We start from the raw sequence: 25,425 nt of genomic DNA on the forward strand, positions 1-25,425 counted from the left end.
TTGCAAACTTGCTAAAGAACAGAACCCATAAAGTCAAGATTGCGGGAGCCATGTCGGACTCAAAGCCAGTCACAGGTGGTGTCCCACAGGGCTCTGTCCTGGGACCCCTCTTCGGCATTTACTTCTCAGATGTGAAAGCAAACATGGGAGGGTTGTGGCTGACAAAGTTCGCAGATGACTGCAAACTAGGCACCATAGTCTATACACCAGCTGACACATACATCCTACAGAAAGGCCTCACCGAAACGGACAACTGGTGCCGGAATCACGGCCTTAAACTGAATGCCAAGAAATGTATAGTCATCCCCTTTGGGAAAAACAAAATACCCACAAATTATCACATAGACAGTAACCCACTGAGTACCGAAAATGTAATCGGAGACCTGGGGACCCAAGTTGATAGTGACCTCTCATTTGTCACCCACGTTGCCAAAGTGGTTAGAAAGACTTTCTACCTTGCCCACCTTATCATGAAGGGGTTCACATCCAGATCAAAGGAGGTCATCGTGCCCCTGTACTCCTCCCTTATCAGGCCCATGATTGAGTACAATGCCCCATTTGGTATGTACCTCACCCGGCACTTACAACAGCTGGAGAGACCCCAGAAGTACTTCACCAAGAGGATCAAGGGTTTCCAACATATGTTATATGCTGCCAGGCTAAAGAAACTCCAGCTCTATTCAGTAGCATACCGCCTGCTCAGAGGTGATCTGTGCCTGACATACAAGGCCATGTCCAACCAGGAATTGATGGACATGCTCCAGCTCAAAAAATCAAAATCCATAAGAACCATGAGAGCCAAAGATTTAAACCTCAGTACAAACATGAATAGAACATGCTGGAGGGACAGATTCATAACTCAGAGGCTTCCCATACTCTGGAACAAAATCCCAGTCCATGTTAGGCAGAGCCCCTCACTGACTCTCTTCAAGAGAAATCTTGACGAGTGGATGGGAGATCATAGGTTTACCCCGGGGGTCACCCCTGTATCGCTACTTAACAGAGGCACAGTAAACTAATTTTAATAAGTAAGGGGGTCTTCAATGTGTCACTACTAGACAAAGGCACAGTATTCTAAATTTATTCTATACACCTTAGTACCACTACATGGGGTGGCGAAAGCCACATCTCTAGGGCTAGGCTTGCAAATGCCTCAGGGCAGATAGCCTAGTACTAAACTATGAAACTATGAAACTTACCATAAATGTAGATTGTTAGAGTATATTCATGGTTGCAGTCCTGGTTACCCTCCTTTCAGCCCCCTTACTTCTTTTGGCTGTACCTCTACTCTCCTTTGCTATGCTCAAAAGCGTTTTGGTGTATTTGCTTTTTTGTTGGAGCTATATCCTTGTTTATTTATAGATTTAATTGCTTCCCATTAGGGGAGCACCTGACATCTGGGGCAAGAAAAATTGATGTAATGGCTTCGGCTGCATGTTTTATACCCCTGACGACTTGACGTCACTGAAGAAGGGACAACAACCGATGCAGTACCCAAGACTTGTTAATCAGGCTGACTGAGGGCTACTGCACGCAGATAACCCAAATGTGATGACTGCAACAGTGAATACACTCTTAACATCTACATTTATGGTAAGTGTGTACAACTGTACTTTCTTACTGGAGATGTTGCAGAATACAGGCAGGGATACTATCAGGTCCTATGGAAGCTCTGTTCTTTGCCTTGCGTAGGTCCTTCAACACTTGTTCTACAGAGATGTGAGGAGTAGAGCAGGTATCGGGGATGTTGAATGGACCTTTGGGGGGGGGGGATAGGGGGGTGAAGATTGTGCTGAACCTGTCTGCCAGCAGGTTGGCTAAGTCAACAGTATCAGTGTAAGTGGTACCATTAAGAACTAATTGTGAACAAACCTGGGCTTTTCATGGAGGTTTCTGACGTAACTGATAAAGGCTTTGTGGTTAGGCTTTGTTTCGGAGGCTAGTTTCAATTCATAATTGGCTTTGGAGGTTTTCACTATTGATCTAATTTGCTTGTTGAAGCTAAGGGGGGAGTTTTTCCAGTTGTGCATTTGTGCCTTTTTACCCTTGGACAACAGTTTCTTCCTTTTGTTGTAAAGCCTGTTGGTAGAGGATATCCACCACATAGGTTTGAATTTCCTTGAGGAGCAGGTTTTAGTATTGTTGGGTATGGCTGAGTCCATGCAGTTGTACAGGTGCTTGTATACTGCACTAGCATACTGTTCAGCATATTTGTCTGCATCCTCTGAGGGGGGGGCGATGGTGTGAAGCTACTGATACTCTCCCTTAGAAGGTTGTAGTCAGTTTTTGAGGAACATTTTAGCCTGGTTATGGCTGGGGGGGGGGGGGGTTGGACAGTATAAACACTTCGAATAAGACAGACCGATGATTTGATCTCACCAGGGAAGAACTTACTATGGGGGTAAGTCAATAGCTGGCTATAACTAGGATGGGTGTCTTGCCAATTTTCAGTTACACCTGAAGAAGTTCTAGTGCATCATGCTGAAAAACCAATGTGGAGGTGTGCTTCTCTTTAATGAAAATAGAAACTCCCACCATCTTTAGTCTTTCTGACCTCATTTTGGGGTCTGAATATGTGGAATGAACCAAGTTTCCATGACTGCACAGATGTCAGCATCTTCCAGTGCTAGGAGAGCCTCCAGTGAGTGTATTTTCAAGTTAAGGCTCCTAGCATTAAGCAGCATGACCTTCAATTTGCTTTGGGTATCCAAGTGTACTTGGAGCCAAACTATCCATCTCCCTGTCTTTTTTGCAGAATCTAAGAATGAAAGATTTCTTCAAACTCAAGATGTCCACAGACAACTCTGATTTTATCTTGATAGAGCTAAAATCTTCATAAAGTCTGATCAATTATTTCTTGTGAAGACTAGAAAAATGGGCAAATTATGTCAAAGCAGACTATTTCCAAATAGTTGTTCCATGCCATTTTCTTTGGATATACCCAATTCAACAAGGCAGTTCCAGGCAGGGTCAAGGCGCACACAGTACCATGACCTTAGCCATCGTCAGTGGCTTTTTGGAAAAGGGGTGGGTTCTAGAAGTATTCTAGAATCAGCAACGTGGTCCTTTGTACATACCTTTTACAGAGCACTGCTTTTCAGGTCTAGAAAAGTTTTGCTGGGACCATTCTGTAGGATATCTTAAGACTCTCATCTTTCTTCCTCCAGTCAGTGTAAATTGTAGTAGTCCACCCGTATAGCTAAGGCTACTGCAGCAGTGATCAAATGATGAAAACAGTACACTTGTGTAAGTAAACTTATAACGGTAGATGTTCAAATGATCACTACTGCAGTAGTAGCTTCTTCCTTGTTTTGTATATTTTTATTGCCAGGGTGAAGACTTATTTACCTTGCTTTAATCTCTCTAAGGGTTCTAGCTCTCCCTTTCTATTTGCATGAAAGTTTTGAAGGGCTTGGGGCCAAAACCATTGATTATTTTCAACTTTGCTTGACCTGATAACGGGTGGGGCATATGGAAGAAGCCCTTAAACTCTGGAAGCTCTCCGCTGTTGTACACTATGAAGGATATAGCTTGTAGCTAATCCTCCTGCAGCAGTGATCATTCGAACATCTACTGTTGTAAGTTTAAACAGCTTTGCTTTCTTAAGATTTGGAGCAGGGGTACTTTTTTATCATTTCATCTCTCTTTGGCTTGTTTAGTGCACTCCAGATGTTTACAAAGTGCATGATCACAATAATTGTTTTTTTGCAGGATAGTGTCTCCACATTTATCTCGTCTGTATGACTACCTCATTCAAGCTGCATCCCTAGAGAAGATCTTTGAGGCTCTGCAAACCAGTTTACTATTTCCAGTGTCTGTGACTATCTGTAAATTAATTTCTAGAGTCTCATTTATCCAGCCTGCTAGTATGTGTGCATTTGTGAGTGCATGTGTGTGTTCGGGAGGGGGGGGGGTGACGAGACTTAATTCTGATGACCTGTCTTCATGAGGAGAGGAGGGGATGTGCTCATAAACTCACTCTGGCAGGATCCCTGGTTGAGACCACTGATCACTCAGTGGTGCTTGTATGCAAGGAGGGAGAGGAAAGGTCAACTGATCACATCACACACAAGTGTGGTGTACATTGCAAAGGTCAATTGAATGCTAGTCCTTTCAAAGTTAATCAGCATGCATGCAGATCTCAGGTAAGAAGTGGAAAAACCCAAACCACACCTGATTGTTGCCACCGTGAATATCCCTCTTGGTCAGCTCTTGACCCAGTAATGGTGAATAAATGGGCCCAGATGACTGAGGATCAGTTGATTATCGGACAGTGGGAGCAAAAACTTCAAAATATAAGTAAAAAGTCCCCCTTATCCCCCCATGATAGTCTTATTTCAGTGGACACTGCTGTATATTGATGAGCATAAAACATTCCGGTCAGAGGACAGGATACTTTTTCTGGCACCCGAACCAGATTCTTAACCAGAGCGTTTCTCAGAATCCTAAGTTACATATTTTCTTGCATATTAGTAGTTCCCCTAGCAAGATGGCATTTGAGGAAATTGCTGTAGTACTTCAAACAGGTAGTGCTACCACACCCAGTCATTTTACTACCCCTTGTCATTGTTATCCTGCATCAAGAAAGAGCGGATAAAAGTTTCCCTAAATCTGGGAATACCCTTCAGAATGAAACCAGGTTGTTGGATCCTCTGAATGGACTCTTTAGACATGGCCTTTTATTTATTTATTTTTTTTGGGGGGGTGCAGTCCATGGAAGATCTAAAAGTGCAGACTACATTTGACAGGACATGATTATCGGTATAAACAGAATTATGGCAGTGATGCTTGCCTCCAGACCTATCTGGCAACAGCAAACTTTGCAAATCCAGACATTGTATCTCAGTAATGTGGTACATCAACAAGCAAGAGCACACACTTGCCTACTGCGCTTGCTAGTAGCACATGTGCATGTGAGTTCATCAGGTCTTGACCCTAAGGACATTTGGCATCCTAGCCTAGGAGAGGGCTTTGGCAGACTGTTTGGGTTGGACACAAGTGGACCTCAGTGAATGGATGTTAAATAGGGGTATGTTCTTGACATAGCATAAAGGTAGGGAGTGCCACCTGTAGGCTTTCTGGCTTCTCTAGAAAACACGCAACTGAACAAATATTTCACCAGGATACTAAATGAAGAGGCCTGGCAACAAATGTCTTCCATTACCTGGGCAATTCTATTTCGGTATGTGTTCTCTCCTTATCCCCTTGATCCCCTCAGGGTATTAAAAAAGGTAAGAGAGGACAAGCCTAAAATGCTGCTGTGACAGCACCATTGTGGCCCATTGTCCATTGGTGACTGCATCTCCTCCTGATAAGCCTGGCAGGAGAAGAGCTTTTCTTTTTGTTTCATCATGTGGGCCTCTTGACTTCAGAACAAGGTGGCTGTGAATCACCCCATCCTGCAGACAATGTGGATGTTTAATCAGTCATCCCTTACAGGGATATGTTGTCTAAGGACTTGCTGCAAAACTTAAGATGAAGTCATGGATACCCAGCACTAGGAAGTCTTGCATAGCAAAGTGGAAGACATTCTCCCAGTGGTACTGTAACAGAGGACAGGGCCCAGACTCTGCACAGGTGTCCCTGGATGTCCTTCAGGGATGCATCTGCAGTCATAAAATATGGGTTGTCCTGCCTCAGGCAGCCCTTCGGTCGGCCGGATTCCAAAGTCTGGGTCTGGCCTCGGCTGATGTCGCACTTTCCCCGACGTCAGAGCGTCTGGGGTATAAAAGGATCAGCCGACGCCATTTTCCTCAGTCTTTCTTGCCGCGCGGTGCCCGAAGCAGAAGCTGTTCGCAAGTGCTGGTCGGTCAGATCCAGTGAATTCAGCTACCGAAGACTTTGAAAAAGCTAAGTACCCCGTTGGGGACTCTTTCTTGCCTCAGCCGATGTCAGTCAAAGTAAATAATTGTTTAACTTGTGGGAAACAAATACCTCATAAGGATTTCCATTCCTACTGCCTTCCTTGCTTAGGCCCAGACCACGACGTATCAGCCTGTTCAGCCTGTGCTTCCTTCAACCGACGAACTCTTAGACGTCGGTCGGAGTTTGCAGAGGAATTTTTTGGGGCAAGTTTTGCATATAGAATGCCGTCGGAGACTCCGACATCGCATTTGGTGAAAAAACGGAAGGACAAGGACCGACACTCGCGGCCCGCGGTTTCGGCTGAAACCACGGTAAGGCCTACCGCGAGTGTCTCTGTTTCGGCCGAAACCGAGTCCTCGGAGATTCCTTCTTCCGAATCCATTCAACCGACCACTGTGGCCTGGGAGGCCCCGGCTGAGTCGGCTACCGAGCTACCTACCGAAACCAGTGTCCAGGAAATGTCCGACACCATACCTTTGGACATTTCTACTCCTGCACGTGGGGCAGCTAGGCCCCCTGCTTCCATGTCCATTAAGGCCTTTTTTAGGGCTAAAGCTGCTAAACTTTCTAAAGCTTTGCCTCCCAAGACTACCTCCCAGAGGCCTTCCTCTAGTTCTCAGATCCTCAGCCTTGCAGAGGACCTTATTTCTTTAATTAGAGGTTCACAACCTCACCCGGACAGGGCCTCTCACCCTCCACCAGACAAAAGATCCAGGACTGACCCCTCTGACCCACACTCTTCGGATGACTCCACGGATGGATCTGAGTTGTCAGACCACCAGGAGGAGGCTTATTCGCCCTATGAGGATTCTGATGCTGAAGAATCTATCCCTTCGGCCTCCCCTCCTGAAGAGTTTTCCTTTGGTGAGACTCTGCACTCCATGAGAGAGCATTTTCAATGGCAAGGTCAGGAATTCTCTGATTCTAGAAAAAGATTAAGGACCTTTTTACATTTGCCTCAACATAGGCCCTTAGCTATACCTCCTGTTTTGAATGTAATTAATGATGGTGTATAATGATGTCAGTACAGCCCCTGATACTCTCCCTCCGGTCCCTGCCAAACCTGATAGATACTACAGGGTACCGGATTCTCATTTCCATCTGTATAAAGCCCATTCTGCAGACCCAGAAACTATTTCTCAGGGCCCTAAAGGGGTTGCGGCCGCCACTGCCAAAAATCCTCTACCCTCTGAAAGAGAATGTTAAGTTGTCAATCTCGCCTTCATTCTTGCTGGATGGGTTCGGAGCCGATCCTCGGCTCTGACTCGGCACTTGCTTTAGCTTGAGAACTCCTTTTACCAGCTCGAGGCAACCCTATATCCCATGATGCAAGGCGGAACTACCTCAGATCTCGTTTGCCGCTTTGCGAAGAGGTCTCCTTTTTTGCCAGCTGAGGTAAGTGAGTTTCAAACAGCTTTAGTCAGGGTTATCTTCCCCTTTTTTCCTATTTTTTAGTGTTTAGTGTCACATTTAACCACCCTATTCCCCTTTTAGAAAAATTTTATACTTTATAAAAATTTTCAGTTAGGCCTAGGCCTTCCTTATTAATCCCTATCTGTGTGTCTGTGTTTGGGGATTAATTTGTGTGACTCTTTTGGTGTGTGTGTGTCTGTGTGAGTATTTATTACTCTTTTTTCCTTAGACTATGTCTAAAGAGGTAAAGGTCTCGGGCTTCAAGAAGTGTGACTCGTGCTGTCAGAAAATGTCTCTGACAGACGGTCACACTTCTTGTGTTTACTGCCTGGGGCCTTTACACCTGCAGGACTCCTGTGCTTTGTGTCACTCTTTTAGCCAGCGAGTCCTGCAGGAAAGGAGGAACAAGCTAATCCTCCATGGCTTGCTAAAGCCGGAAGGTTCACCCACTAAACCTGGGTCCAGTAAGCCTTCCAAGCCATCCAGGGGTCAGGCTACAGCTTCCAAGCCTACCCCGGTGGCTCTGACTCCTTCGGAGTCGAGATCGGCTCTGGCCGGAGCCGATCTTTCTCCTTCTAAGCTAGGGTCGGTTCCGACACCCAATCTGCTGTTGCCTTGTCGGCTCCGGCTGGAGCCGACGCAGTATCCAGTATCGGAGCCGAGAAGCCTTCGGCTCCATCTGGAACCCATAGGACGACTTCCTCCAAGAAGAGATCTTGGTCCCCGTCTTTGGAATCGATCCACTCTGCTCCGGGGTCTCCTCTTTTGTCGGAGCGGAGTCATCGGAGCCGATCTTCGAGATCTTCCAGGCTGTCTGACCACGATTTAGAGAGGGTGGTAAGCAGGCTGTTAAAGTCGCAGGCACTGGCCCAAATGCTCCATAGCCAGTCTCAGCAGACTTCGGCTATTGCTTCACCCCTTGAACTTCCTCCTCTGACTCCCCACCAGAGTTTGGAGCCGGAGCTTCTCGGGACAGCGACTGTTTCGGCACCGGAGCCGATACATCCTTCGGCTCCGTCGTCTTCGGCTCCGATCTCCTCCTTGAGACCTTCCTTGGAGGGATCCGGTCGTCGAGTTTCCCTGGTCGGCTCCGAGGGGGCTAGTGGCATCGGACCCTTGTCCGACCCGCCTCCCTCTCGGGCTTCGGCTTTGGTAAGCTCGGCACCGACATCGGCCTCGGAGCCTTCCTCTCAGTGGAGCCGGAATTCCTATTTCCTCGAACGGAATATTCCGGTCTCCGGGAGGGAGCCTTTGAGGTGATGAGGAGTGTCCTGGCTCCTGAGCCAGGTCAACGGTCCATCCCTCTAGCTCCTCCCTCTTCGGTGCCTGTAGACACCTCTTGCCAGCCTCTTGTTCTCAGGCCCAGGGATCCATCGCCCCAGGTTTCCCCATTGGGAATATCTTCCTCTTCCGAAGTTTCTCCTGATCCTGCAGGTGAACCCCCTCGGAAGAGGACGTGTAAGAGGAAACACACAGACTCCCCTGAGTCTACTACATCTGATACCGACTTAGATGAGTCTGAGGGTTCCCCACGGTCCCCCTCTGAGGATGTCTCCTTTTCAGACATCCTTGAGCTCCTCAAACAGGGGGGGGAATTGGCCATCCATTGATCCCTCCGAGGATGAGTCTGTATACCTGGAGGCTTTTGGATCCCGACCCTCCACCTCCTGGGTGTCTCCGCCTTTCGACCCACTTATGCAGGTAGTGGCTCGAAAGGCGTGGGCAGCTCCAGATTCTGTGGAACCTGTCCCCAGGAGACCATCCAAGTTTATTACGGCCCCTACGGACAAACAGTTTCTTTCCAAGGGCGTCTCTGTGGATGCTATGGTGGTGGCGGCCACCACTAAGAAGGAACTTGCGGATCCTTCAGTACCTGTCCATCCTCCTAACAAGAATTCTAGGACCATGGACAGGTATGGAAAGCGGATGTTTTCTTCAGCGACCTTTGCTATGCGTTCGCTGAACTACCTTTGTCACTTCACCAGGCTTCAAAGAGATATTCTCAAAGAACTAGGTGAAGTGGTCCAGGATCCTTCTGCTGCTGGGGCTCAAGAAAAGATTGCCTCAAAGCTAGCAATCCTGAATTCCTTATCCAACTCCTCCATGCGGCTCATATCCTATGCGGCCGATGGAGCGAGCAGGGCCGCAGGCACAGGAGTGGCTCTTAGACGCCAAGCCTGGATGCGGCTTTGTAATTTTGCGGACCCCTTTAAGGCGTCCTTCACCAATACCCCCTTTGGTTCGGCTTTGTTCGGACCTCAGGTGAAGGATACCTTGACCAGGTGTGAGCAGGACGGTAAAACTCTTTCTGCCGTTGGAGTCCATTTTTCCACCCCTTCTAGACCATATCCCAAGGGTCAGAAGGGAGGGAAGATGTGGTTCCGTAAAGCCCAAGGAGCTACACCGGACACACGTGGTCAGTTTACCCCCAGAGGCAGAGGGGGTAACAATAATAGACGCCGCCCTAGGGGCAGGGGGGGTCCTCAGAACCAGGGCAACAGGGAGTCTCTTCCTGAGAAGCCCTTTCAGCACCCCTGAGGTGTTGCCCGACTGTCCACCCTTGGAGGCAGTCGGGGGAAGGATTTCACTGTACCCAGTAGCCTGGCATTCCCTTTCACAAGATATGTGGGTACAGTCGATCATATCCGAGGGTTACAAAATCCCCTTCGAAAGGTATCCCGTACCTCAACAATCCCTTCCAGACATCTCACCCGGTCAAAGGGATTTGGCAGAACAGGAGGTTTCAAAGCTCCTAGAAAAAGAGCCGTCCAGACTGTTCCGGCAGACCAAGTAGGATCCGGCGTCTACTCGAGATTCTTTTTGGTCCCCAAAAGGACGGGAGATTGGAGACCAATATTAGACCTGAGCAGTCTAAACAGATTTGTCAAGAAGGCAAGATTCCAGATGGTCACGCTTCAGTCCATTCTGCCCTTTCTGGGCAAGGACAACTGGATGTGCTCTATAGACCTTCAGGACGCGTACTATCACATAAAGATTCACAGGCGCTCCAGAAGGTTTCTCCGCTTTCGGCTAGGGACCAGTCATTACCAATTCAGAGCCCTGCCCTTTGACCTCACTTCAGCCCCCAGAGTGTTTACCAAATGTATGACAGTGGTCACAGCTCATCTGAGACATCAAGGATTCCAGGTGTTGCCTTATTTAGACGACTGGCTCCTCTCCGCCACCACCAGGTGTCAGCTTCTTCAGACCAGAGACTACACTCTGCAGCTATGCAGGAGTTTGGGAATTTCAGTGAATTTCGAAAAATCTTCTCTGCGGCCTTGCCAATCTATCACCTTTATAGGCGCAAAATTAAACACCGTCAAAATGTTAGCCAGACTAACAGATCTAAGAATTCTGGACATCCAAAAATACGTTCGGATTTTATTGCAGAGCAGCAAAGTCAAAGCCAGGCTGATACTAAAGGTTCTAGGTCTTATGGCTGCGGCCATTGTTCTTCTACCACTAGCTCGCTTCCACATGCGTCTTCTGCAGTGGATGTTATTCACTCAGTGGTCGTTCCACAGTCTTCGATGAGGCACGAAATCTTAGTCACACAATCGTGCAGGACTCATCTGAATTGGTGGATATCTTCCCCTCTTCTTCATCAGGGCCGACCTTTTGTTCCCCCTCCTCCGGTTGCCACAGTTACTACGGATGCCTCTCTGATCGGGTGGGGGGGGCATTATCAGGGCAGGATGGTCCACGGACGTGGCAACCCATAGAATACCATCTGCACATAAATGTCCTGGAGATGAGAGCGGTGCTTTTAACGTTGCAAGCCCTCAATGACTTTCTTCCCACGGGGACTATTGCAGTACAAACGGACAACATGTCCGTGGTCTGGTACATCAACAAGCAGGGCGGGACCAGGTCCTATCCATTGTGTCGAGAAGCTCTCAGACTTTGGCAATGGGCAATCTCCTCTCATCGGTTTCTGATAGCAACGCACATCCCCGGCAGGTCCAACCTCTTGGCGGACAGGCTGAGCAGATCCATTCTAATGCCTCATGAGTGGTCTCTCAAACAATCTGTAGTGGATCAGATTTTTCTGAAGTGGGGCACACCTTGTTGCGATCTTTTTGCTACACCCCAAAACAAGTGCCACGATTTTTTCACCCTTTTTCCCCTAGCAGGCCAACCCCTGAGAGACTCTCTAACCCAGGATTGGCCCCGGGGACTTCTGTACGCTTTTCCTCCCTTTCCCTTGATTCCACAAGTCATTCAGAAAGCCACCGTTTTGAGGGCCAAGTTGATTCTCATTGCCCCTTACTGGCCTCGACAAATTTGGTTTCCGTCTCTGCATCGTCACCTCCTGGTGCAGCCCTGGCATCTGGACCCAGTTCCGGATCTCTTGATCCACCAGTCGGGTCAACAGCACCGGGCCATTCATTCTCTCAACCTCACTGCTTGGTTGCTCCACTTCCTTCCCTAGCCAGGCTTCCGATGATCTCTGATTCAGTCAGAGACATCTTAGTGGCTTCTTTAAAGTCGTCCACCAGAACCATTTATGCTAGCAAGTGGCGACGTTTTCTATTTGGGCAAATTCCAGAATATTGATCCCTTTACTACTCCTGTGCATTCTGTTTTAGATTTCCTGGCTGAGGTTTTTCAGTCAGGATCTTCTTCATCTACAGTAAAAGTTCAACTGGCTGCTATTTCCAAGTATCATGTTGGCTTGCATGACAATAACATTGTCTCATAGATTATGCAAGGCCTTTCTGAGAGGAGTTTTCTCCTAAAGCCGATAAAGCATCCTCCTCCGCAATGGGATCTAAATTTAATGTTGGCATCCTTGATATTACCTCCCTTCGAACCATCTGCTTCATGTTCTTTGAAGTTATTGACCTGGAAAACTATATTTTTACTGGCTGTCACTTCAGCAAGAAGGGTTTCCGAGATTCAAGCTCTCTGCATCCGTTCCTTACTTGGTTTTTCATAAGGACAGGGTATCCTTAAGAACGAACCCGTCCTTTCTCCCTAAAGTTGTGTCTCAAACCAATATTAATCAATCCATAGATCTACCAGTTTTTTCCCAAACTATTCTGACAGAGCTGAACAAAAGCTTCATTTTTGGGATGTCCATCGTCAGCTCAGGTACTATTTGCATAGAACGAAACAATTCAGGAAATCGGACCAATTGTTTGTCTCCTATGCAGAAAACAGGAAAGGTCTCCCAGTGTCTAAAGTGACCTTATCCAGATGGTTGTCTTCCACCATTTCTCATGTGTACTCTCTCAGAGGCAAGCAACTACCTTCTAAACCGAAAGCACACTCAACCAGGAGTCTATCCACTTCTGCAGCCTTTCAGGATAGACTACCCATTGATACCATTTGTGCAGCAGCTACTTGGGCCACTCCTCATACCTTTGTCTCTCATTACAAGTTAGATTTGGCCTCCAGAGACAGGGCCAGTTTTGGTTCCACAGTTCTCAAGAGTCTGTTCCATTGAGCCACCCGGGATACAGGTGCTAGGGACGCGGTCCCATCCAGCAAGAATGAAGGCGAGATTGACAACTTAACATTTAGAAGTTATGTACCTACCATAACGTTCCATGTTAGTTGTCTTCTCTTGCCTTCTTTCTTGCGTCCCTCCCTCCTTCCCCCTGGCCTGGACAGATCTTGAAGAGTTCCTATCAGGTTGTTTCCTCCTGAGCCTTCATTAGAGGACTCTTTATTATGAACTTGGTTTTTCCTAAATATGTTAGCTTAGTCCTTAGCAGGGTAGGTTAGCTACCAAATGAGATCTGAGGTAGTTCCGCCTTGCATCATGGGATATAGGGTTGCCTCGAGCTGGTAAAAGGAGTTCTCAAGCTAAAGCAGTGCAGTGGAGCCGAGGATCGGCTCCGAACCCATCCAGCAAGAAAGAAGGCGAGAGAAGACAACTAACATGGAACGTTATGGTAGGTACATAACTTCTAAGTCTAGAGCTTTAGAGAGATGGGGAAAGAAGGTATATACTTCTGCAACTCTTTCTGTCAGGGCATTAAATTGTCAATTTCATATGATACAGTACCAAGAGTATTTGTTAGATGAACTGAATAAGAAACTTTCTTCTCCTGAACCCCTTGACCATAAATCCCTTCAGGATTTGGTACACAACTCACAGCAGGTTAGTAATCATTTCTTAAAATGTGGCTATGATGCATTGGAGGCTTCATTTAGGTCAGCTATGACTGGGGCAGTTATTCGTAGGCATGCCTGGCTGAAGGAACAATCTTTGCCAGACCATGTTAAAGCTAAACTCCTGGATGCTCCAATGGAGAAACAAAATTTATTTGGCTCCTCTGCTCAGGAGGTCTTAAAAAAGTTTGAAGAAAAGGCAAAATCTGTGCAAACAGTTAAGGATTTCCTGCAAGTACAACCACTGAGATTCAGCAGAAACTGGCCTACTAAGAATTGGTCCTTTCCAGACTCGGACAGAGCCCAGAGAGGCAGGAACAGACGCCCCAGAGGCAGAGGCCAATCGAAGGGCTCCTACAGAGGCCGTCAGTGGCAGCCTGCCAACCAGAGGAGTAGTGCAACAGCAGCAACTACTACTACACCAGGACAGGCTCAATGACTTTACTCTGATTCCGCCTACCAGGGCTCAACTGGAAGCACTCTTGGGCGGGAAGCTTGCTTTATTTTCAAAAAACTGGCATTATATTACAAGGGACACATGGACACTGCAAATAATAGACAAAGGATACAGGTTCCACTTCCACACTTTGCTAAAAAGAAATGGAATGCCAAACCTGCCACCAAATCAGAGGGCAGAGGCTTTAAAGCAGATCAACAACTTTCTTCAAATGAAAGCTATAGAAAAGGTACCACTTTCAGAACAAGGCCAAGGATTTTACTCCAGACTATTCCTTGTACCAAGAAAAGAAAATCAATGGAGGCCTATTCTCGACCTGTCCACACTGAATACTTACCTCATTGTGCCAAAATTCAAGATGCTGACCCTACTGCAACTTCTTCCCATGTTGGGCAAGGAGTCTTGGCTGGTGACTCTAGATCTCAAGGAGGCATACCTGCACATCCCTATTCGACCAAGTTGCAGAAGACACCTCAGATTTCTTGCAGGATCAGAGCATTATCAATTCTCAGCATTGCCCTTTGGCTTATCTACTGTGCCCAGAGTATTCACGAAATGCCTGGCATCAGTAATTGCACACTGCAGACTTCAGGGGATTCAAATCAACCCATATCTGGACTGCCTTATACAAGCGGACAACAAGGGAAATTTGATAAAGGACTTGGCCTATGCCATCCACCTGCTACAGGCCTTGGGATACACAGTCAACATCCAAAAGTCAAGACTTGTTCCATCCCAAAGGATAACCTTTTTGGGTGCAGATCTGGACACAACCACTCAAATGGCCTTTCTCACAGAAGAAAAACAAAAACAACTTCCGGATTACTTCATGATTCTGACAAGACAAACTCAGCTTACTGCAAGGAAAATCCTGCAGGCCCTGGGTTACATGGCATCCTGCATAATTCTGATACCACAGGCCAGGCTGCATATGAGAAAATTACAATGGTACCTAACGAGTGTATGGTCTCAACACAGTCACAGTTTAGAAACTTTGATACCAATCATTCCTTGCCTTCAAAAGGAATTTCTGTGGTGGGCTCAGGCCTGCCAGTCCAACAGAGGGTTGCCTTTCAACAAACCAAAAACAAAACGAACCATCACCACGGACGCTTCAGACCGAGGATGGGGAGCACAGATGGAGGGCAAATGTATCCAAGGCCTATGGTCTCAAGGGCAGCTACGCATGCACATAAACCAAAAGGAAATGCTGGCAGTGATGCATGCAATCGAGGCTTTCAAACCCTTCCTCCATCAAGGCCACCTGTTAGTAAGGACAGACAACACCACAGTCATGTGGTACATAAACAAGCAGGGAGGCACACACTCCTACCCTCTATGCCGGCTGGCTATGAATCTATGGGAACTATGCCTGAAACTCAATATCCAACTACAGTCCCAGTTCGTGCCAGGAAAAGAGAATACACTGGCAGACAGCTTAAGCAGAACTACCATGGATGCACACGAACGGATGCTGCACCCAGACATCTTCCAACTCATAGCAAAGGCATAGGGAATGCCGGAGATAGATCTGTTCGCCTCCCCCCTCAACCATCAACTGAAGACATTCTGCTCAAGGACATACCACCCACAAGCTTGGAGGGTGGACTCTCTCTCTTTCAGCTGGAAAGCTCTAAAAGTATATGCCTTCCCACCTCTCCCATGAATGTACAAGGTTCTACTGAAGATCAGGGAGGAAAAGCCAAGAGTGATTCTGATAGCTCCAGACTGGCCAAGGCAACACTGGTATCCATTATTGAGAAGCATGTCACAGGCAAAACCATGGCCTCTCCCCCTATGGCCTCTTCTTCTGATGCAGAACAATTTCAAGATCATGCATCCCAACTTGAAAACATTGCAGCTAACTGCCTGGAAAATTCCTTAAATCCAAAACAAAATGTTTTATCACAGAGAGTGAAGGACATTATCATGGAAGCTCGCTGGCCTTCCACAAGGAAGACATACTCAGCTAAATGGAAAAGATTTCTCATTTGGAACACACCAAAAGGCTCAGATGTGACAGTGGCAAGCATGACACATATTCTGTAATACTTGACAGAATTGTTCCACAATGGCCTGTCCTATTCTTCCATTAAGATTCATGCCTCAGCAATTTCAGCAGAATACAATGTGGATCCACCTATCTTCTCACACCCTCTCCTCAGGCAAGTTCTGAGAGGGATCAAAAATATTAAACCTCCAAGAAAACCCCCTCTACCTGCTTGGGATCTCAACTTTGTGTTGGAGAAACTAACACTTCCTCCTTTTGAACCAGTAGCATCAGTGGATCTACAGTTTCTGTCTTGGAAAACTGCATTCCTTCTGGCAATAACTTCACCAAGAAGAGTATCTGAGTTACAAGCATTAATGGCAGTACAGCCATTTCTTATCTTCCATCAGGATAGAGTTTCACTAAGAACCAATCCTACTTTTATGCCAAAGGTGGTATCTATGGTATCCTTGAACCAAGCTATTCACTTGCCTACGTTCTTCCCAAATCCACAGAATAGAGGGGAAAAACTTCTGCACACCCTGGATATACACAGACAACTACGCTACTACTTGGACAGAACTAAAACTAGCAGAAAAACTGACCAACTATTTGTAGCATATGCTACTGGGGTGCAAGGAAAAGCAATTTCCAAACAGACAATTTCAAAATGGATAGGAAATTGTGTTTGATTTTGTTACTCCTTTCATGGAAAGACAGTTCCTGAAAACATCAGGCCTCATTCCACAAGGGCCACGGCCACCACTACAGCCTTCCTACGAGGGGTGGCTACCAAGGACATTTTAGAAGCTGCTACTTGGAGCTCTGGGCATACATTTTCCAAACATTACAATCTACCTTTATACTCCAGATCCAGAGCAGGATTTGCTACTGCAGTCCTGCAGGGGATTTTAACTACACCATCCTTTTCTTAGTACCTCCTCCCCCAGATTGGCTATGGTATTCTACCCATATGTTATGATTGCAGATGCATCCTTGAAGGACATAGTACAGTTTTGTACCTACCATAAATGTAGATGTCCGATAGGTATGCATCTGCAGTCAGGTTTACCCTCCCTCCTACCCCTCTGTGGTATTCCTAGGGTACTTACCCCTCTTTTAGCTAGCTGGGGGAATCTATTATGGTGTATTTGTTTGTATATACATGTATATATATATAATTTTGCAAATGTTTGGAACTTTATTGCATTTATCCAAATTTAGCCTTCCTAGAGGGCACCTGGCATCTGGGGCAAGAAAAACTGAGGAAAATGGTGTCGGCTGATGCTTTTATACCCCAGACGCTCTGACGTCAGGGAAAGTGCGACATCAGCCGAGGCCAGACCCAGACGTTGGAATCCGGCCGACCGAAGGGCTGCCTGAGGCAGGACAACCCATATGTTATGACTGCAGATGCATACCTATCGGACATCTACATTTATGGTAGGTACAAAACTGTACTTTCTCACTCACCTGTCAGACCTGTGCAAAACCGTTTTTTCCTTATGCCTCTCAAAAGGTACATACCTTCGTGATTTCTGCGTATCAGCCCGAGTCTTCACCCCCCCCCCCCCACAATTTGCAAATAAAATGTCTTTAATGGGGTTACTGCATTTAATATTATCCAAAGAGGAGATTCCTCTGCCATGAGACCTGTGTTCTATGTTTGAAAACCTTGCTTTTCCACTTGAAGCAGCTGTTTCCATTCCTATTACTTTTTTGTCTTGAAAGAGTGCTCTGCTTGGTAGCTTTGACCTTAGCTAGGTAACTTTCAGAAGAACCTGCCATATGCAGGGATTCCTTCTTGGTGTTCCATAAGGATCAGGTCACACTTCGAACTAACCCTTTTATGCTTAGGGTGATTAAGTAACTATCCTTGGACCAGGCTGTCTAACTTTGTGTATTTTCTGTCCCTTCATAATAAGGGGGTGGATTTATACATTTCCTAATTGTGCATAGACAGTTGAGATTCTGCCTGGACAGGACAAATCAATACAGATGCTCTAACCTTTTTTTTCTGCCTTTCCCAAAAGGCAGTGGGGGAAGACAAGTCAAAAAAAGAAACCATTTCATGATGTGTAAACCACTGTGTTGCTTTCTGCTACACTTGCAAATTGTAAGTCTATGTGAGTTCTAGTGACAGCCCATTCTACCAGGGGCCACAGCTGCTGAGACAGACTTCCTAAAGGGGTTATTACCCAGACCATCTGAGAAGCAGCTGCCTGGTCTCTATTGCATGACTTTCCTAGACATTACAGCTGAGCTAGTATTTCCAGGGTGAGGGTAAGCTTTGCTACAGCCATACTACAGGGTCTTGTGTTTTGCTGCTCTAACTGGTGTATGAGCTCTGGGTGTCATCCCATGACTCAGTACTGCAACAGTTAATTATGAAGAGCATAGTAGAGCTGTGTTAGGAAGTTTCCATAATTATAGATGGTTTATTATATTCAGTGTTGCAGTGCCATTACCTGCATCTTCCCACCTTCTCTGATCTCATGCGCTCTCTCTGACATACCTCTGATGTGGGTTGGTACCCATTTTAGCCCATTTGTACTTTCCCTCTTCTACATCAGGCATCTTCCTTCTCAGGATTCATCAACAGCCATAAGGGAGAATTTTTAGGGTACCTGAGCTTGTAATTTCCCAGACGGGATGGGTCACATGTAGGAGGGTTGCACTCTGACTCCAGGGAGCAATCTACATGTGTGTAGGGCAAAGAAAAATGCAAAGATGACACTGTGCAATGCTTCTTTATAGTCTTGACTTCTTGACATTAGTGTAGGAGGGAGTCCACTGGACCTAGAGGGAGATGGGGAAGAACTCTGTGTAAGTCAGGCCAGTTTCTAAGCTTCTGCAGGCAGAATTCCCTAGAGGCACTGAGTTCCTAACCCAACTGTACTCTAAACGTGAGGGCTTTCAAGCCCAGTTGACAACAGGGAATGCTGCATATCCAGGCACTTCACTGATGTGGCACATGAAAATCTGTAAGGTGCTTGTTCTTTCCGTCTGTGCAGCGTAGCAAAGCAAGCATGACAACAGGCCTGGGAATCCATTCTGGTCCTCTGGATGACTTGCATCCCATTACAAGAAAATGGATTGGCAGACCATCTGAGCAGAACAGAACCCAGGCATTCATGAATGGGCATTGTATATGGATGTATTTTGTGGTAGTTCACAATTCAGTTGTGCCAGATGTAGACATTTTTTCCTTCTTCAGGAAACCAGCATCTGGGCAAATTCTGCCAAGGTGTCACTGGTTTTCAGCTGGCTGTCAGACCTCTACAAAACAGGCCTATCTTATACCGCTGTGAACATACACGTTGGCATTCTCAGTCTGTTTACTACTAGAAACTCTCTTCTCGTTTGCCAGTCAAGCTATTCCTAAATTGTGTATTGCATCTGGAGCCACCAAAAAAGAAATGATTCCAACATGGAACCTAAACGTGTCTTGGAAATGCTCAGTTTGCCAATGTTTTAGCTAGCTACCTCCATCTCCCTCAAATTTCTGTCCTGCAAAATTGCTTTTTGGTAGATATAACCTCTGCTAGAAGGTTTTTGAAGCTCCTATGAACATGTGTTCTTATGTAGAGCGCACTTTCTCATTGTTCCCAAGGGCAGAATAACACTAAAGAATAACCCTTCCTTCATGCCTAAGGTGATAACAGGAATTGTCTCTTAACCAAGCTCCTCACCTCCCTGAATTTTTCACATTGCCACAAAATAGTGGAGAGGGAATCCAGCCCTAACTAGATGTGCATGGGCAGCTGTGATTTTACATGGACAGAACAAAGCATTTCAGGAAATTTGAGCAGTTATTCATTTCTTTTGTTAAGGGCAAGGAGGGGTATGCCTGTTAGCAAATATAATATTACATTTGCTTTTATTACTGCTGTGATAAACAATCCCAGACCTCGTCCCTTTGAAGAGGTAAATACACAGTCTATACTGAAGTTAGCAGTTTAATCTTCTGTATGCAGCATTTCAAAACATTGCATCCTGTGCAGTGTTTCCAGGGCAGACTTTGTCACAGCCATTCTACAGAGCCTGTTGTCTCCTGCCTCTTCCCACTGCCAGCCACTCTGTTATGTGTGAGTTCGAAGTCTTCCAAAGAGTCTGTACTGCACCAGTAGATCGTAGAAAGAACATAGTTACATTAGTGTTTCAGTACATCCACTCTTGCAGCACCAGTCCTTTTTTCTCCTAGTATTGATGATTTTGGGAGGAATAACCCAGTCACCCTTTGCTATCTTCCCTGTCTATCCAACATATCAGATGTCTTGCCTCTGCAGCAGTCTACAGAAGCAGTTTGGGGTTCATTAACACCCTTGGGTGCTGGATCCCTCATGGTGGGTTGTGCTGGCACCCTAAAATAAAAGATTGTGTTGGCCAGCATCCCTTTATACAACGGCTGTCCGAATGGCTGAGTAGGAGAGTACACTGAGCCAAGTTGTAGAAGAGTTTTGAAATTTGGGCTGACCAATGTGCTTTCTGCAGGTAGGAGCTGCAGGGTTAGTACTGCAACAGTGGATATCCTTGAACATTTACAGTTATGGTTCTACTGGAGCATCTACAATTATGTTAAGTCTCTAACACAAATGTATTTTCTGCAAATCACCTAAATATTGCAAGCATTGTGGAATTTATAAGGCTGCTGAAAGTTTTTCTATCCCAATGGCCTAGGGAGTCTTCACGTGGTGCTTAGAGAGCCATCCAGACTGTGAAGACAGGGCCATTGAAATGTTTTAGTATAATTATGTGAGGTATTGACCATAAGGGGTTGAGGGCCCCCTAGTTTACAATAACTTGCTAATCATTAGTGATTGTGTGTATTGGCCTGTATAACCAGGGCTTGACCACCATAATAGAATGGTGTTGTCCTTTTACATGGAAAAAGACCTAATGTCAGTAAAGTATAAATACTCGATTAAATAGGGTGTTGAATTTCATGTTTTATCCGGCGTTGACGGTTATAACAGTATTATGTATTAGCCTGTTGCCAAGAAGAAGCTAAGTCTTCATTTGTAGACAGTCCCAGTGTAAAGACTGTTACTGCCTTGATTAGGATCAGCAGAAAAACGTCCTGGTTGATGGTATGGTGAAGTCTGATGATATAGTATGACAGTACTGTTAAAGTGTACCAGAGAGATAGCTTTTCCGTTTTTTTCACTAAGCTGTGAAAGTGGAAGAAACTGATTTTATTTAACATCTGCCGAAAAGTAGTTACTCTTACCATGACTGAAAATCTGGCAGTCTGCATAACAGGAGATAAGTTGTGCTTGTATACATTATGAAGCAGCAATTTTCTGATCCTCTACCTTATAGGCTCATGCCTTACTCCAGTGTTTTTGAGTTTCTGTACTCTGCAGGTTCACCCATTATGGAGACCAGCAGCCCACCGGAATGGCTAGAAAATCCCAACCAGTTTTTGAATATGAAGGCATTTTAGCCATCTGCTGTTTGGTTAAGTATCTCACATAGCTTTACATTTTGAATGCATCTTTAGATTTACCGTTAATTCTGCCTTAAATATGCTAGCCGCCAAATTTTGTGCTAACAAGGAGTAATATTTCTGCACTTTCCTATGAATGGATTAATTGCTTTTTCATTTTTTTTTTCAGGATTGATATAGAAGATTCTGAAGCAGTGGGCATTTCAAATATAATCAGTAATCTGATAACAGTGTTTCCACGTGAGATCTTAACTGCCATTCCAAGCGAACTTTTTTCTTCATTTGTAAACTGCCTCACACACCTCACCTGTTCTTTTGGCCGAAGTGCTGCTCTAGAAGAAATTGTGAGTGTCTGGTAATTTTCAAATTCACATTTACTTCTAAGGCTTGTTCTACTGGTTCTGTAACATTTAATAGTAATATGCAAATGCTGACCTACTAGGTAATCAACACACTCGACTTCTTTAATGTCTTTATATTCAGAGTAATCATTAGGGTGTTTTTCATTAGATCAGCCTTATTAGATGTATACACTTTCCTGTGAGAGTTCTGCACTTCATTGACATTAGCGCATAAAGAGATCTTTCAGCACCGTTAAGCTATAGCCTCTCACTAGAGTTTGAATAGCAGCTTATACAGAGCAGCACCATGAAGCTAAAGCAGTATTGGAAGCTGAAAAACTCCCTCCGACTGCCTTAGTAATTTTTTTCCATTACCAATGATAACAGTTCAGTTCTTGCCACTGCCTGTGAGGCAGCTTTCAAAGCTACAAAATAAAAAAAAAATTGCACTCCTGTACCTTTTTCTTTAGTAGTACATTAGGACAGCTAAAGCTACATTTACTGTCGAGAGTTATGATTGGGTCTTTACAGTCATAACTCACTTATGTGCGTTTGACGTGGATGTCAAGAATCATCTCTGCAGCTTCAATTTTTTGTGCTCTTAAAGTGAATTTCTTGACATCCATTTCATGAGTACATAAGTTGGTTTTGATTGGAGACCTGATCGTAATCCTGTAAGATATTAATTTCATATGCTAAGAAAAGAATTACTCTTGCTACAGTACTGTGTACAACTGTAAGTTATTTTCCGTTACCAGCCGTGAGAATGGTCTTTCCCTTCTATCAGCACTGAAAAGTCCATCTTGAGTCCCTGCCATCAGGCAGAATTCATTGCATTGCATTATTAAACAGTAGTAGTTTTAAAGCATCATCTTCCCGTGTAGTGAAATTTTGAAGTGACTTTTTTTCCTCCACATTTCAATTTCTACATGATGTTTAGTGCTGTGATTTATGGAACTGCAGCAAATGGAAAAAATGTATTTCTGGTCTGGTCCATCTGTCAACGCAGTCATACTTATTTGAGTAACTTCAGTATCATTGAGGGATTTCAGGCCCTAATAAGATCTAAAGGGACAAAGGTGAAGGTTGTCACAAAGTCTTTTGAGCACCTTCAAAGCAACTCTACCTTCTAACCTTGTTACCCCAATAGGAGACAGCAGTGACCATCCATGATATTTTCCCAGTGCAGCTAAGCATGGTGTCTGACTTTTTTGCCTCAGTGAATTCAGTTATTTTTTTTTAGTCCTTTAATACATTTTTATGCAGTTTTCATAGCGCTGTCGTTGCTGGGTAGGTCAGTTGTAAGAACTCCTCAATATCCATGGAGTGTACCTTCCACTATTTTTCAGAAACCATACTCTGAAGCAGTTTTAATGACACTGGATCATGAGGGGATGTCGTTCAGAATCCTTTAAACTGCTCTGTTCCTTATTTGGATTTAGGGCCAAGACTGAGGAGCTGAATTGCCATTTTCTTGATGACGAGTATACAGGGTTGTGGTGACAGGGAGCTTGTCAAGAGTAAGGAAAGTGGCCAGTGGACTGCCGCAAAAGCTCCTTTTTGATCCAGCCCTTATCACTGTTTCACACATACCCGATTGAAAAGGTTCAGACTAGGGGAATAACTTGAGGGAAGGATTTAGAAGGGCTGACTAACTAGGCTCAAATGTGACAGCTAATGCAGGCAAATGCATGTTTTAAAGATTGGGGAGATTGAGTTTTGAGGACTGAATGTGTCCAAATATATAACGTCAGTAACTGTATTCTGTGTAAGAAGCCGAACAAAATGCTTGTATAATCGGTGTGTCTTTTGCGTGTGGACAGAGCATGACATTGCTTCACAGTTGTACTAGGTTCAACCAAGAGACTGTCAAGAAGAGAGACAAATTTCTTCAGGACTGCTTGAACCAAAAGAGGCTGCACACCTTGTCCAAGACTATTACGGTGGCATTGGTGAAGTCTTTTGCAGGTAATGCATTCAAAAAAAAAAAACTCTTAGGAGAAGAAATTTTGAGGTTGACAGTATACCTGTGGAGTCTGAAAGCTGCCTTACACTCAAGGGCTTCTGGTTCAGTCACTGCTTTTACAGCTCATGACTTTTAATGCTTACTTAGACTGAGGCTTCTGGCAAAGCCTTCTAGGAAGCAGCATGCACTCAGATAAAGGCATGTCTTCCCAAGCTGAAACTATTCAAACATCAGTCTGAATGCCTGTCCATGGACTGTGGTGCAGCTGCCTGAGTTTTGATAACTGAAAAGGACAGCTGTATTCCTGTGGCATTTGTTTGTGAGGCATCTGTGATTGTAAGGTAGAGGTCATCTTCACTTGTCAGTGACCAGATTCCCACCCCCATCCCCCCCAGAATAAAGGCCAAGATGCTAAAAAAAAATGAACATCCACCATCTTTCCTAGTCAGGAGCTGGACTAGCCCTTGTCACATTCCCCCAATTCCCTCTGAAGACATTCCAAGATTATCTCAGGTCTTCCTTATTACATAAGAAATTATAGCCATCTTCAAATCAAATGGCAATTTTGACGGTCTGTAGTCCTAAAAGGAAAAGAGAATATAAGTAGGACATGGGCTGTGGATGCCAGCTATGTTAATGATTCTAGATTGGGTAACATAATTACATCAGTAAAATATTCTAAGATGGACTGTAAAATGTTCACTTGATGCACTGGTAAATACTTCATCTTTAATATCGGTAAATGTTGCGTCACTAGACGTTACAGAAAGGACATATGCTATGATCATTTTATTGTCACAGTTTTGAAACATAACACAGTTATTAAAAATCTAAGAGCAGTAGTCAACAATTATAACATTGACCAGTATGTATCTGAAAGTTAGGAAATCATAGCTCATCTAGTTCTAAAGGATGTGTCTGGTTTATCCAGGATGATCACTGCACTACTTTTTCCCTTATGTTTGTCCTCACTGTCTTTCAATAGTCAGTATTCCACCCCCTGGCCATTTTTTCAGGGACTATAATTTAGACATCCCTCCGTGATGATACAGGCTCCTTTTACTTTTCGCCTACTTACTCACACGCGTATGAAGCACCATGGATGAGATGTGTAGTGGGTTGACTGCTGAGGATGTCCTTCACTTCTACAAGGGGCATTCCCTCATAGCAGCCCAGCCCCTCCCCTGATGCACTTGGCAATGGTTTCTCCAGTTTCCATGTGGGAAATTGCACTTATTTGTACTCCGAATTTGTGCATACCTCTCCATCCATTAATAGTTAGCAGGCCTTGCTTCTTAAGTCTTCCCACTCCCTGCCTGGTTACTGCAGTGCTGAGGTCTCTGATCAAACCCCAGTCATCCTGGTTACAGTTATATGGCATCACCCATCTGTGCCACAGAGCCAGACTGTCATTGTAACACTTTACAAATAACTGATCCACCTCATTGTTGAATGCAGTACTTTGTTTTGTAGTCTTTTAAATAAGCCATCTGAAAGATTCTTTAGTAGAAAAGTTGCATGGTTTTTAAATTTAGAACTTTTCAGAAGGGTTTCAGATACTGTTATATTCTGTTTCTTAGAGGTGACCTCTACCTCATCTATACAATAATGATTGATCCAGATATATTTGAAATGCAGTGTTGGAGGAGGTAGCACTTCAGGAAACTTGCACTCAAAACTGAATAATCGGTAGTACAAAAATGTGACAGGTGTGTTATTCAGCACCTTCCAAGATTGATAAGTATTGGAAGTAGAAAATAACAGGGTTATAGCAGTCAGTCTCCCCAGTATAGGTCATAAGCTTTGACAGTCATACGTTTG

At 45.0% G+C, this 25,425-nt stretch overlaps 1 protein-coding gene across 1 annotated transcript in view; it reads left to right on the forward strand.

Moving 5' to 3' along the window:
• The window catches only part of XPO4 (exportin 4), a 1,500,264-nt gene that overhangs the window by 721,471 nt on the left and 753,368 nt on the right, over positions 1–25,425 (forward strand). The window contains exon 10 of the mRNA XM_044073186.1: positions 21,467–21,641. Coding sequence (XP_043929121.1) covers positions 21,467–21,641 — 175 coding nt within the window. The remainder of the gene's footprint in view (positions 1–21,466; positions 21,642–25,425) is intronic.

Source organism: Protopterus annectens, chromosome 5.part1 (genome assembly GCF_019279795.1).
Source record: "Protopterus annectens isolate FY-2018-M chromosome 5.part1, PAN1.0, whole genome shotgun sequence".
Taxonomy (NCBI): Eukaryota; Metazoa; Chordata; order Ceratodontiformes; family Protopteridae; genus Protopterus; species Protopterus annectens.